The following is a 13838-nucleotide window of genomic DNA, read 5'->3' on the forward strand; positions in this document are numbered from 1 at the left end:
TGGTCATTTTCTCGGGTAAATTATGACGTTAAAGAAATATATACATACCACTCGAGTGCCTGCGTGACCTGATTCTGAATACAAGGAACGTATTTCCACGCGTAAATATGTACAGAATTTAGGACCTAAATATGGCTGATATCCTGACCATCCTTTCAATATTTTTTGACATGATATACAGATCTTGAAGAGTTCCACTTTGAGTCCAGGTTCCTTCCTCTTGGGGTATTTTTGTCTCTCAACAGCGATCTAAACCTACACCAGGATTTCTGTGAAGCCAGGTCGGACAAAGTCTAAACAAAAAAATTCAGATGGAAACGAAATGAAACCCAAAAGCGATGAGTGTGTGAGCAAAGTGACTTTATAAAGCAAGTGGATTTTTGTTAAGAAACAAAACAAAACCAAAACCATGAAGCTTATGGAAACAAACATTAACTCGTGTAGGTAAAGTGCGGCTATGCTCGCCAACGCTGAACATCTGGAACATCTGTAACATGAAGCCTGGTGACAAGAAAACAGGAATAATATAAAAGATCATAAAACTGTCCAAACGTCCTGTTTGTGTTCTTACAAAGAGGAAAAGGAAGTGAAAAGTGGCACGAACTTCGGTTCATTCACAATGCAAGAACTGTTTTCTACCTTTAACATCTTTTCAATGTGTAAAAGTCTTTAAACATAGAAACATACTGGAGACTCAGACAGAAACTCATCATCATCATTTAGGAAAGTAATACTTCATCAGCGTCTTTTTCGAGGACGGAAAGCAAAGTTATTGCTTGTGCACTAGTTCACTCCTGAGTTGCGTCCATTAATCACCTTGAGTGTGGTTACTACGGAGACGACGTCGTGAGCGGCAAAAAAACACACGTCCTCCTGTACTGCAGGTGGCGCTGTTAGGATTTCGTGACAGACGCATTAGTGAAAAAGATGGAGCAAACGTAGAACGTTAGGAAGAATTGCTTATTATTTTGTTCCATATTTCCAAAAAAGAATAAAAAAGATCCTCAAACTGTGACCGCCGTCTCTACAGGACGTGTTCACACTAGTTGTTTTTTGGCTTACAATTTAGTGCACACTGTAACCATAGCAACACTGAACTAGCTAGTCTCGGCTAACAGCCTACCTTTTGCTCTCCGGAGCTGATTTATCGTTATCAGTAATACAGATGAAACAAAAGTGAGTGAGGCTGGAGATGAGGAGGTGGATGGTTTTGGAGGCGAAACGTCACAAAAATATTTTTAACTTTGGAATATTTTCTATTTATGTTGTTAATCGCCTCACGTTCACTAGCTTTTTACGTTGCCATGTTTGTTTGTTTTTTCATACATCGCCTCAACGTGCAATCTGATTGGTCAAAAGGTAACAAAAAAAGGAGAGAAATGTGAAGAAAAAGAAATTTGAGATGGAGGAGGAGAAGAAGAAGAAGAAAACATGAAGATGAATGGAAAGAAAAGAAGAGGGCAGAAAAGGAGAAATGAAAAGAAAATGATAGCAATTCATAAAGCGACGAAAAAGGATGATGAAAGGAATAAGAGCAGAAGAGTTCAAGAAAAGAAAGAAAGAGAGGAATAGAAAATAATGAAATATAAGTGAGAGAGAGAGAGAGAGAGAAGAAGAAGAAAAGGGAACGGAAAAAGAACCCAAAGAAAGAGACAGAAATTTGAGAAGAGAGAGAGAGAGAGAGAGAGAGAAAGAAAGAAAGAAAGAAAGAAAGAAAGAAAGAAAGAAAGAAAGAAAGAAAGAACAAAAAAGTTCAGTTACTTTAGAATATTTCCTATTTATGTTGTAAATGTCCTCATGTTCACTAGCTTTTTTTGTTGCCATGTTTGTATTTTTCACACATCGCCTCACCATGCGATCTGATTGGTCAAAATGTAAAAAAAAAAAAAAAAAAATGTCTTTGCTTTGTAATTTGGAGGGGAAAAAAACAGCAGAAGTAAGAACAGCCTAACATTTTTGCCCCGTGTGATATCCCTCCATCATCCAGCATTTACTCAGCGGAAACGGACTGAATTCTTAAACCTCTACCTCCAAAATCCCACCGTGATTCATTACATACACAACTTAAACGCTACAAATACAGAGAAACGTCTTAACCATGTCCTGTAGAGGATATAAAATGTTTATGTATGTGGTATACAGTGTACCGTAGATTATTGTGGCTTTTATCATTTCGTGAGCAGCTGAATAGGCCACGCCCACTTGAAACCTCCCACAGATATCAGTGTTCATTCCCAAAAACAACAGATCTGTCTCTCTGTTTCATATATGATGACTAAGCATCAGCTGTCAATCATTTCTCTCCACCAATCACGTCTCAGAGCTTCTCTTCTACTCATACCCTGCCTCCTCCTCCAAAAAAAAAACAAAAACTAAAACTATTGCTTATTGTAAATATTATGGCTAATAAATAAGGTGAATATTATTACAGCAGGAAGGAGAGTGCTGAGCTCCTCGTTTATGATGGAAGCAAAACTTCAGAGGAGGAGAAAAGAAAACTGAGGGGTGGCTAGTGAGCGCTAAAACTGTTTTTGCATGAGAACATACACACATATACACACTCATACACACACTCTCTCACACACACACACTCAGGGTCGAGGTTCCACACCGAGCCTCGGTTCTTGTGCCGTAGATCTTCATTAAAGAGTCTTAACGTAGTTTCCTGGGAACGTCCCGAACAGCCGGCTCCTCCGAGACGTTCCTGAAGAGGAGAGGAAGAGAAGAGTATAAGAAAGAGGAGGATGACATTTTTTTTTTTTTAAAAATTAAAGGAGAAGACATGGAACAAGAGGGAAAAAACGAAGAAGAAAATCATGCAAAGAGAAAGAAACAAGAGGAAGAGATGAATGGAAATGTGAAAAAAGAGAAAAGAAGACAGATGCAAAAAGAAGGATGAAGAATGAAAGGAAGAAAATGAAGTGAAACAGAAAAGAAAAAAAAAACAAAGATGTGACAAAGAAAAAGAATGAAAAGAAAAAAGAAAAAGACAGGGAAAGTAAAGAAGTTGAGATAAAGAAGTGGTAGTGAAGGAAAAAGAACATGAGATGGGGAAGAAGACGAAAAAGAGAGGAAAAAGGACAAATGAAAAAGTGGTGAAAAGGGAGAGAAAAAGAAAAGAAAACTAAAACAATACAGCAAAAAAAGAAGCCAATTAATATAACGAAGAAAAAAATTAAGATGAAAGGAATAGGAACAGCAGAAGAATTCAATAAAAGAAAGAAAGAAAGGAAAAGAAAAGAAAAGAAAAGAAAGAGGAAAGGGAAAAGCAGAAATGAACCCAAAGGACGAGACAGAAATTTGACATGAAAGAAAGAAAGAAAGAAAGAAAGAAAGAAAGAAAGAAAGACAGAAGTCTTGTCTAATTTTTCCAGTCTATTTTTAGCTAGTCTTTTATTAAAATACCGAGTCGCACCTACGAACCAGCCATCGTCACACTTCTCCACCACGTCGACCACATCCCCCTCTCGCAGCTCCAGCTCATCCTCATTCCGGGGCACGTAGTTATACACCACCTGGAACCTGCAGCAGAGGAAGCGTGGGTTTAGTCACAACAAAACATGAAGAGAATCCTGACACACATGATTGATGATGTCGATGATGTCACTTACGGCTCTCCGGCTCCGTGGAGTGAATCCTGCATCATCCTCTGAGAGAGAGAGAGAGAGAGAGAGAGAGAGATTGCATCAGTTATTTAGTATATCAGTGCAGTTTTCCTGGAACAGGAAGTCACTCCAGCCTCATGATCAGCATACAGACAGATGCAATGCAACATCATCTGATTCATGCACAGAGAGAACTCCAAACAGGGGAAAAAGGGCATTAAGGGAGGACTCCATTTCCCAGCCTGCACTGCTGCTAGTGACACTCCACTCTCCCGTCCTACCCTGCGTGCTCTACCGGACGAAACGGAGGGTGATAAACAGCGCCTCCTTGTGGAAATAGGGCTGCGCGGCGGCTTCCCATCGACCACCGCTGCATGATTATAAAGTGTCTGTAAGAGTCACAGCTCATGTCAGGGACTTGGCATTAAATACACACACACACGCACGCACACACACACACATTCTTTTAATGTCAGCTTCATGCTAATGCAGCATCCATAGATAGATAGATAGATAGATAGATAGATAGATAGATAGATAGATAGATAGATAGATAGATAGATAGATAGATAGATAGATAGATAGATAGATAGATGTAGGGACACACCATGTCACACCATACCTCATACACACACCACAAGGCAGAGTAAGTACTGCACACATCATCCCTTTCTCCTAGCACACACTTGCTATGTTTTACCTTGATCTGAGGAGAACGCAGCTGTAACCGAGGGGACAGCGGAGGAGTGGAGAGAGGAAGAACACATGGAGGAGTGTGAGACAAGGGGACACCAAAGGACTGAATGGACGAGAGAGGAGGAGGAGGAGACGAGGGTGGAGGAGAGCTGGGAGAGGACTGGGCAATTGTGGAAGATGTAGTACCATCTGTTGGAGGGACTGGTGAGGACTGGGGGATTGTGAAAGATGTGGTACACTCTGAAGGAGGGACTGGAGAAGAGAGGGGGGTTGTTGGAGATGTAGTACCCTCTGTCAGAGGGACTGGAGAGGATTGGTGGATTGTGGAAGATGCGGTACGCTCTGTCAGAGGGACTGGAGAGGAGAGGGGGATTGTGGGAGATCTGGTATGCTCTGTGGGAGGGACTGGAGAGGAGAGGGGGATTGTGGGAGATCTGGTACACTCTGATGAAGGGACTGGAGAGGACTGGGGGATTGTGGGAGATGTGGTACACTCTGAGGAAGGGACTGGAGAGGACTGGGGGATTGTGGAAGATGTGGTACCCTCTGTCAGAGGGACTGGAGAGGAGAGGTGGGTTGTGGGAGATGTGTTATGCTCTGTGGGAAGGACTGGAAAGGACTGGGGGATTGTGGAAGATGTCGTACCCTCTGTTGAAGGGACTAGAGAGGAGAGGGGGATTGTGGAAGATGTGGTATGCTTTGTGGGAAGGACTGGAAAGGACTGGGGGATTGTGGAAGATGTGGTACGCTCTGTTGGAGGGCCTGAAGAGGAGAGGGGGATTGTGGGAGATGTGGTACGCTCTGTCAAAGGGACTGGAGAGGAGAGGGGGATTGTGGAAAATGTGGTATGCTCTGAGTGAGGGACTGGAGAGAAGAGGGGGATTGTGGGAGATGTGGTACGCTCTGTTGGAGGGCCTGGAGAGGAGAGGGGGATTGTGGGAGATGTGGTACGCTCTGTCGAAGGGACTGGAGAAGACGGTGGAGAGGCAGGGATGGTGGGCAGGAAAGGTTGCCGTGACGGGTAAAATGGAGGTTGTGAGGAAGGGATAGGAGGAGACAGAGAGCGGGCAGGAGGAGAGTAAGAGGAGGAAGAAGAAGCTGTAGGCCGAGGGGGTATACAAGATGAAGAAAAAGAAGAATGAGAAGAAGTAGGAAGGGAGGTTATAAAAAAGGGAGGAGGTGAGCAACAGTATGAGGTGAACTTCTCTTCAGAAGGGACAGGAGACGAGGAGAAAGGTGCAGGGGAGAATGGGGGAGTTTGGGCAAGGGACAAGGGGGCAGGAGATGAGGGAGGAGAAAGATTGAGGGATGAACTGCATGTGGAGGAAACAGGGGAAGGTGCATGAGGAGAAGGAGAAGATGAGGAGCAATCAGGCTTTGAGAGAAGAGGCCTGGGAATAGGAGAGAGATTGGCCTATCAAGGAGAAATACATTGAGACAGTTATACACTAATCCTAAACAACACACTTAACAGAGACAGACAGACAGACAGGAGTCGCATGCCTACCATACGAACCATACTATTACTGTCAGAGTAGCAACTCTAACATTAATACACAACAAATCAGCAAACTACTGTTATTGTTAGAGCAGCATACCTTCCATATATACAACACACAACAGGCAAAATACATTAACAGCTACCATAACTACACAAACAAATAAGCAAACTACTAAACCTGTTGGAGTAGGATGCCCAAAATATATACACAAAAATATTAGCAAACTACCATAACTATCAGAATAGTGCACCAACCATAAATATACTAACAACTACCATGTTCAGTGGAATGGCATAATAAGTGTGAATAGACAAATGGACAAACTACCATGATCAGGGGGACAGCATAACTAGTGTAAATATTCTAACCAACAGACAAACTACTATAACTGTTGGAGTGGCATGTCTGCTGCAAATATACTGCCAATATTAGCAAACTACCACAACTACCGGAATAATGAGCCAGCCATAAACATACTAACAAATCAGCAACCACAATCAGTCGAATACCATATCTAGTGTAAATAGACTAGTAAATGGTTAAACTACCATAACAGTTACAGTGGCACATCTCCCGCAAATATACTAAGAATATCAGCAACTATTACAACTGCACACTAACTAGCCAGCAAACTACCATTAATGTTGAAGTAGCATGTCCTTAAAGATACATACAAACAAAGAACTGTAACAAAGTACCATAACCGGTGGAACAGAAGGTCTACCATAAATAAACTAACATACTTGGACAAACTACTGTAACAGTTAGAGTAGCATGTCTACCGTAACAAACTTACTAGCATAAATATTGATATACTGCACCTACTAGAGATCCACGAACAACTCATCAACTGTTGTAGCTTTAGAAGTAGCAAATTACTGTAATTGTCGGAATAGTGTACTAATCTGTAAGTATCATAAATTTTGTACAAATTCCAAATCATGCAAAATAGAACAATCTATTTTCTTGCTATTAAAGAGAACACTGCACACTCTACCTCAGAAGATCTGATTGGCTCATCGCCATCTTCCAGTATGTACAACTCGAGAAGCCCCGTCCCAAAGCTGTCTGTCACTGGGCTGGGAGGGTCTGGGAATTTGTGGTCTGGTAATAACCCCTCCTCATCAGGGGACGTTTCTGATTGGCTGTTCAGAATCAAGGACTTTTGACCTGCTTTGTTTATCGATAACCTGTCAGGTGACACTATCACACGGCTTTGATCGGACTCATCACCCAACGGTGTGGAAGGATCCAGGTTTACCTCCTGCGGTAACTGATTCCCAAGGAACATGGTCAGAAGTTTGTCATAGGGGTTTGGATCGGTTATGAGCCTCGCTTGGTCTTGGCTTTGATGCTGTTCTGTGATCAGTGTTTTATATTTGGTTGTCTCTGCTTCTACGATGTACAGCTCTTGATTCTGATCTGAATTCTTGCCTAACTTTGTTGTCTGGATGGCTGGACAATGATTTCTGCTGTTATATAAGTGCGAGTGGTCTGGCACAAGAGAGGCGGGGTTGGATAGAAGAGGCGGGGCCACAAGAGGAGGAGGCGGAGATGAATTTGAGATCATGGAGAATGGCTGAAACGCGGTTGGCGCTTGACCGAGTGGTGGAGAAGTGGGTAAGCGACTACTGGGATACTGGATGTTGCTAGGAAGGGGCGGTGGAGTGGGTGGGACTGGAGTGCTACAGGGAGAAGGAGAAAATGCTGTGACTCCCAGTGTGAGGGACAGCCATTCACTGGTGACCTCTTGAAGGTGGGGGTAAGGGGCAGAAACCAAGGAAGCAGGATGGGGCTTATAGCAGAATAGAAAAAGAGAAAGAATAAGAAAGTGATGGGAAAATGAAAACAGTGGCTGATTTTGCCTATTTTTTCTAGAATAGCCTCACCTTCTGCACCCTGTAGCTGTCAACACGGTGACCAGGACTTTTAGTAGGGGATGCCTTGATGACATCGACGTATGACACAGGGAAAATCCCCTGCTTATTAGAGCCAGGGATCCTTCCTTCATACCAATTTTTATCAACTTTCCTCAGCAAGATCACTTTCTCACCCTGTAAAACACACACACACACAAACAGTATTGATAAATTTGATAGGCTACCACATAGTATATTTCTCTCTGTTTGAGTGATTAGCATAAGTTAGCTAGTGTTTGAGTAAATGCTTTAGCTTTAGCTGCTGTAGTTATTAAGCATAATGTAAAGGCAGCATAACAGAAAATATTAAACAAAGCCATCAAGAATATCAACATTTCCCTCAGATCTGTTGGTTAAATACTAAGAAAAGACTCCATGCTATGAAATATATGTTATTGCACTTAGCATCAACTGACTGTTAATCCGAGTCTGAGTAAAATATTATGTCATATACACAACAAAAAGATTATATATCTGAAGTATAAATACTATAAAGAGTGAGTCTCTTGCCTTCCTGAGCGAAAGCTCCACGTTGGTATCGGCATTGAAGTTGTAGCGAGCCACTGCCTCTCCCATCTCCCGGAGCTGGGCCGGTGGAGGAGGACGCACCGGCTGCTTCCTCTCAGGAGACACGACCTTCTGAGAGGCACAGCACAAAGGTAACAAAATTAGCAAGCTAGCAAAACTGTTTGAGTAAACAAACTAACAAATGCGACTCACACACACACCTCCACGTAAGAAATAGGGAATATCCCGATGCGTCCTCTGTGCTCTCCTTCATACCAGTTGCTGTCGATCTGTCTGATGATGTTGATCGCATCGCCCTTCTTAAAGGAGAGCTCTCTGTAAAGCACAAACACCCTTTTTTAAATATAATTTGTAACACAACCGCACAATTGTTGCATTGTATTGTATTGTATTGTATGCTGTACTTACAACAGTAAATTGTATTTGCTTGGTGTGAAAGCATGGGCATTTTAAATTAGCAAAATAACGAGTAAGTTTGACATGTATCCATGGAAACAACAGCAATGTCAGCCATGTGTATGAGGTGAGATGTGTATGAGCCTCATAATTTTTAATGGAAAAGATCAGAGCAGATACACGATATTGCCAAAAGTTTTGGGACACCCCTCCAAATCATTGAGTTCAGGTGTTGTTTTTCAGGGGTTGGGCTTGGCCCCTTAGTTCCAGTGAAAGGAACTCTTAATTCTTCAGCTTCATACCAAGACATTTTTGAACAATTTCATGCTCCTAACTTTGTGGGAACAGTTTGCGGATGACCCCTTCCTGTTCCAACATGACTGTGCACCAGTGCACAAAGCAAGGTCCATAAAGACATGGATGAGTGAATTTGGTGTGTAGGAACTTGACTGACCTCAACCTGTTAGATAACCTTTGGGATGAATTAGAGCGGAGACTGCGAGCCAGGCCTTTTCATCCAACATCAGTGCCTGACCTCACTAATGCTCTTCTAGAGGAACGGTCAAAAATTCCCATAAACACAATACTCCTAAACCTTGTGGAAAGCCTTCCCAGAAGATTTGAAGCTGTTATAGCTGCAAAGGGTGTGCTAACTCCATATTGCATTCATGTGCATGTAAAGGCAGGTGTCTAAAAACTTTTGGCAATGTAGTGTAGAGGTGTGATAGAGGACAGCTGGGGCAGTATGATGTCATAACCATGCGATGGAAGCATGCCGTTTTGTTCGGCGTGTACTCACTTGCTGGTCTGAGCTTTAAAGTCATAAATAGCCCTGGCAGACTGTCTCTGATGGAGAAGAGAAGACAATATGAGATATGTCATCTGCTTAGAGGATACCTAGGAGACAATCAGAGAGGGCTCTCACTTTCGTTTTATTTTGTATTTTACAGTTGGGTCTAATATCTTCTAAGATGTGGGACTGGAAAAAGTGCGGAATAGAAGCATGTTTAACACAGCGAGACAAAAACAGCAACAGGAAGTACTGACCATATAAGGACGTTAGATAAGACAGTGACACAATAATAGAGCAAAAGGTCTTCCCTGAAAGGATTTCATGATAAAAAAAAGAGGTTTTAATTACAATCAATTAATTACTTGGATAAGTCTTTGTATATAACGATATAATACATTTAAACGATTACCTCACGATCCGGAGTAGGTCTTCTGTTCTGAGGTGTGAGGCGTCCAGCATCAGACCCCTGATCTGTAAATTACACATCACAGATGTTAAAGGTGAACAACACTGAGACAACAGCCAACCAAATGAACATGATGGGGTTAAAAGATGAGGAGCACAGGTGGGGGAAACAGAACAATGGGATAAAACAACTGCAAAGCAAAATCATAGGTTTATTTCACTTTGAGGCTTTGTGATGAGCATACATTACAAATAGTGGATTTTTTTCAGTCACTTCACCGCATTTTGCTGCATAGACCAAAACAAATGAACAAATGATTTGTTTTTTGGTATAATCAAACAAAAATTAACAATTTTGCTACCTAGTAGTAGTAATTGAAGCAACTGGAAAAAACTGCACTTACTCTTACTCGTCTCTATACACAATCATGGCTTAAATAAAAAGAAATTCAACATAGAAACAAATGCTTCTTTTACATTTTCAATTGACGAATGTAAGATGAAATCACCTTTTACACAAAAAGAAAACCAGCCAAAAGTGATGGACCAAAATGGCATGAAACATACAATATTTAACATGCAATTGACAAACAGGCCAAAAATGGATCATGCTTTTTTTTGCCTCTTTTCCACAAAACATCTTACTGACCCTAAATTATAATCAGAACATATTTTACATATAATTATTAGGATAGAATAGACCAATACACCATAAGGAAAGAGACTAGCAACACTAGGAATATGTCTCTACTTTTGTAAAAACTGTGAACCAGCAGAGAAGAGGCAGTGATTCAAATACACCAGCACAGCGAGTTTGTGGGAATGACAATGGGACAGTGCAACTGTGGCAATATTTGAAGTACAGGTTTCTTAGCAAGCGAGGAAATGTTAGTGCAGCTGCACCTGAATAATAGTGTGCGTTAGAGCTAGCATTAGTGTGCTGGTTGTTGTTGTTGGAGGCATCTGCGTGGTGGGGCTGCTGATAGGAGGCACTGTGGTAAGGCTGGTAGTGGTGGGAGGAGGAAGGGGAGTAGGTCCCCCGCCGACCCCGCAGTGACGAGCTCCTTTCTGGAACTTCTGGGAGCAACTCCTGCAGTAGCCGGCGTAAGATGCTATCATCCGGCAACCGAGCAGCCCCCAGCCCTTTCTCAGCCCTTAAGTGGTCATAAATGTCCTGTAGGGCAGCATCTAAAGCCTCATACATTGCTGCCTTTGATTTGTGGTGGCCAGAGCGACTATGGCGCCGCTGGGTTGGTGAGGAATCCCGCTTTTTGCGGAAAGGCACCGGGCTAACCAAGAAGGCCAGCTTGGAAAGGCCTGATTCGCTGGGTGATTGCAGAGCCAGTGGAGGCGTGATGGTGGCGCGGCTCTCTTGCTGTGCTCTTTCATGCTTAAGCATAGTGGTGAAGCGAGTGTAGGAAGCTGGGCAACGCCCCTTACAGGAGCTGATGAGGTGACGGTGGTGGTAACCTTGACTCTGGCCCAGACTCTGGTGGAGATGGTGATGGTGGCTGCTGTGGTGACGGCGTCCGTGGTGATGGTGGTGGTGGTGGTGGTGGTGATGGTGTCCAGAACCACAGAAGCTCTCAGATGATGCTAGTGAGCAGTGGTCCAAGTCGCTCTCACTGCAGAAGGAAGATCCTTCTATCTGAATAAAATCACTCAATTCAGAGGCACAAGCATCCTGCTCACTGTCTGAGTAGTCCTGCTGCTGGTGCTGGTTCTGTCTGACCACCGGAACAAGGCTGCGATCTTCTGGACCTGGTCGTGGTTGACCTTCTGGGGGACTTCTCGCCCTTTCTGGAGGGTCTTCCTCTTCCAGGAGTGACTCCACTGAGAAGCGGCGCTTTGGGCAACTGCTGGCTCGAGAAGACCCCGGTGTGGTCGTACCTGATGGAGTGTTATCATCACCAAGGTCTGGCATGGACTTGGACTTTTGGATCAGCTGCTCATACTCTGAGATCCGATTTGGCACCATTCGCTGTGGTACTTCCTGTCCAAATGTTGCCCATGAATGGAGGTTCTTCCGGTGCTGTTGCTGCTGTCGCTCGAGTTCCAGGATGCGGGCACGGACAGAACAGATCACTTCTGAGGGCAGAAGCTGTGCACGGTCAATGTGGTGCATCGTCTTGTAAAGCTGCAGGAAACCTGGTGTATCATGGGCCATTTTGCGCCGATGATGCCGCCGTGCTCTAGGGGACGAATTAAGACTTTTTGCTTGCGTCTGTGGCTGACGTGTTCCCCCTTCACCAAGCAGTGACCCGACACTTTCTGAACGATTGCCGTTCATTCCAACATTACTGTCCGAGAGTAAGTCATCACAGCTGCGAGACTTGAGGCGAGGAGAGGAAGCGCCTCCTTCCTCATCCTCCACGCTGCTCCAAGTTTCAGCGCTGTCCTTCTGGCACACCTGCCAGCCATTCTTGAAGCTAATAGATTGCTTGGAGCTGCGCAGGGTGGATGTGGAGAGGGAGAGGGTGTCAGAGGAAAGGTGGGAGGACACGTGGTCCATACCTGGGGAGCTGACTGATGGAGAGAGAGACTCACAAGTGCCTCCAGCTGCAGGGGCAGCAAATGCAGCATGCCAAAAGAGAGGAGACAGGAGCTGAAGTTAATAGGTTCAAAAGGAAGAATAAGAGAGTTAGTGTGGTTATAAGAACTGTTGAGACAGAGCATAGAGACCATAAACATATACGCAAAAAGAAAAGAAAGTATAGAGCAAATGACAGAGCAAATTTCAAAATACACTAATTTCTTGAAAGTAATTAAAGGGAAAGGTACAAACATCAGAACTTGTAATAACGTGACACTGGAAGAGGAGGTTGTGAAGTCATGAGAGCAACTTGTTATTAGTCAAGTGGCAGCTTGGGTACTCAATGATTATGTGTGTGTACCTTTTGCTTTTGCTGGAGATGAAGGTGAGGAACGTACAGCAGGCTTCTTCAGGCTGTTGGATTTGTAGGGCTCGAGTCTCGAGGTTGGACCAGCATTCTTTTCATTTCCTGTGCTCTGCTGAGTGACAAACGGCTCCGACTTTCTTCTCTTCCTATAGTCACTGGTGGCACCAGAAACACCAGAACAACACAAACTTCTTTAATGATTTCCACTACCCTCTCATACAGGACAGGACACCTTGCATAAGGTTCCTGGGCAAGCAAAATTTTTGAATGTTTGGATACACATACTCAGAACGCAGAAGGTTTGGAGTTCAAGCAAAAGCACCACCAAGTTGCCACTTTTGTGCCCCTGAACAAGGCCACTATATAGTGGTTGAGCCTGTACTCTGACCCCAGTTTCTTAAAAGCTGGGATTTGCATGTGACAATGAAATCCATTCTGTTCATAAAGTCTCTTTGATATTCAGAAGACATCTTACATCCCTGATCATCCAACAAATCACAATAGAACATTGGCCAGCATATGAGGATTATTCCATTTGGAGTTAATTTTTAATCCGACCCATTAGGCAAAACAAATGCTGTCTATGTTTTTTCTGTTTAATCTGCTTATCAAGCTCCAGTTAGAACCTGACTGTCTGTTCACTGGTTACAAATTCAAACCCACACACCAATAATATTTTATGCAGCGCTGTGTATTGCTTACATTTAATCAGTTTAAGTCTATGCTTATTGAAGACCCCGTAGTGGCATGTATGTAACAGTAAAAGGGGTCAGTGATCTGTCCCTGGGTTACACAATTCAGTTAGCATTTGTGGTGTTTATTTTATCCCACAGGGTCGATTGGAGGGGCTGTGGGCTGGTGATTTGCAGGCTATGCCCCAGTTGCATAATACTTAAAAAAAAAAAAAAAAAAAATTATATACTAATGACTAATGATCTAATTTTACAGCAACTTTCATTTGTCCACCTGTTTTTTTTGCCACTGCTATTGAGGGATGTAGCAAATTTTTGGTCCAGGGAACATAATGCCTGAAAAGCACTACAGTGCAAGTCTTTAAGTCTGTATTCTGTGCCCTAAAAACCCTCCAGATTATT

At 43.2% G+C, this 13838-nt stretch overlaps 2 protein-coding genes across 15 annotated transcripts in view; both read right to left on the bottom strand.

Moving 5' to 3' along the window:
* Positions 1 to 345: 345 nt before the first annotated feature.
* sorbs2a (sorbin and SH3 domain containing 2a) overlaps positions 346 to 13838 on the bottom strand; it is a 44357-nt gene continuing 30864 nt past the window's right edge. For 11 of the 14 annotated variants that reach the window (XM_058384701.1, XM_058384699.1, XM_058384709.1 and 8 more), the window contains 10 exons: positions 12739 to 12899; positions 10748 to 12403; positions 9849 to 9910; positions 9446 to 9543; positions 8451 to 8565; positions 8233 to 8361; positions 7693 to 7857; positions 3612 to 3649; positions 3416 to 3522; positions 346 to 2704 (listed from right to left, as the gene is read on the bottom strand). In XM_058384701.1, the coding sequence (XP_058240684.1) occupies positions 2643 to 2704; positions 3416 to 3522; positions 3612 to 3649; positions 7693 to 7857; positions 8233 to 8361; positions 8451 to 8565; positions 9446 to 9543; positions 9849 to 9910; positions 10748 to 12403; positions 12739 to 12899 (2593 nt within the window). In that variant the 3' untranslated portion in view covers positions 346 to 2642. The remainder of the gene's footprint in view (positions 2705 to 3415; positions 3523 to 3611; positions 3650 to 7692; positions 7858 to 8232; positions 8362 to 8450; positions 8566 to 9445; positions 9544 to 9848; positions 9911 to 10747; positions 12404 to 12738; positions 12900 to 13838) is intronic. The other 3 variants (XM_058384702.1, XM_058384712.1, XM_058384713.1) reach the window with 3 other exon arrangements.
* LOC131349212 (mucin-2-like) lies at positions 3837 to 7684 on the bottom strand. Its single transcript, XM_058384715.1, has 2 exons — positions 6801 to 7684; positions 3837 to 5715 (listed from the first exon to the last, which is right to left on the bottom strand). The coding sequence occupies exons 1-2, from the start codon at positions 7371 to 7373 to the stop codon at positions 4084 to 4086; spliced, it is 2205 nt and encodes a 734-aa protein (XP_058240698.1). The 5' UTR covers positions 7374 to 7684; the 3' UTR covers positions 3837 to 4083.

The sequence above is a fragment of the Hemibagrus wyckioides genome, linkage group LG29 (genome assembly GCF_019097595.1).
Source record: "Hemibagrus wyckioides isolate EC202008001 linkage group LG29, SWU_Hwy_1.0, whole genome shotgun sequence".
In the NCBI taxonomy this organism is placed as follows: domain Eukaryota; kingdom Metazoa; phylum Chordata; class Actinopteri; order Siluriformes; family Bagridae; genus Hemibagrus; species Hemibagrus wyckioides.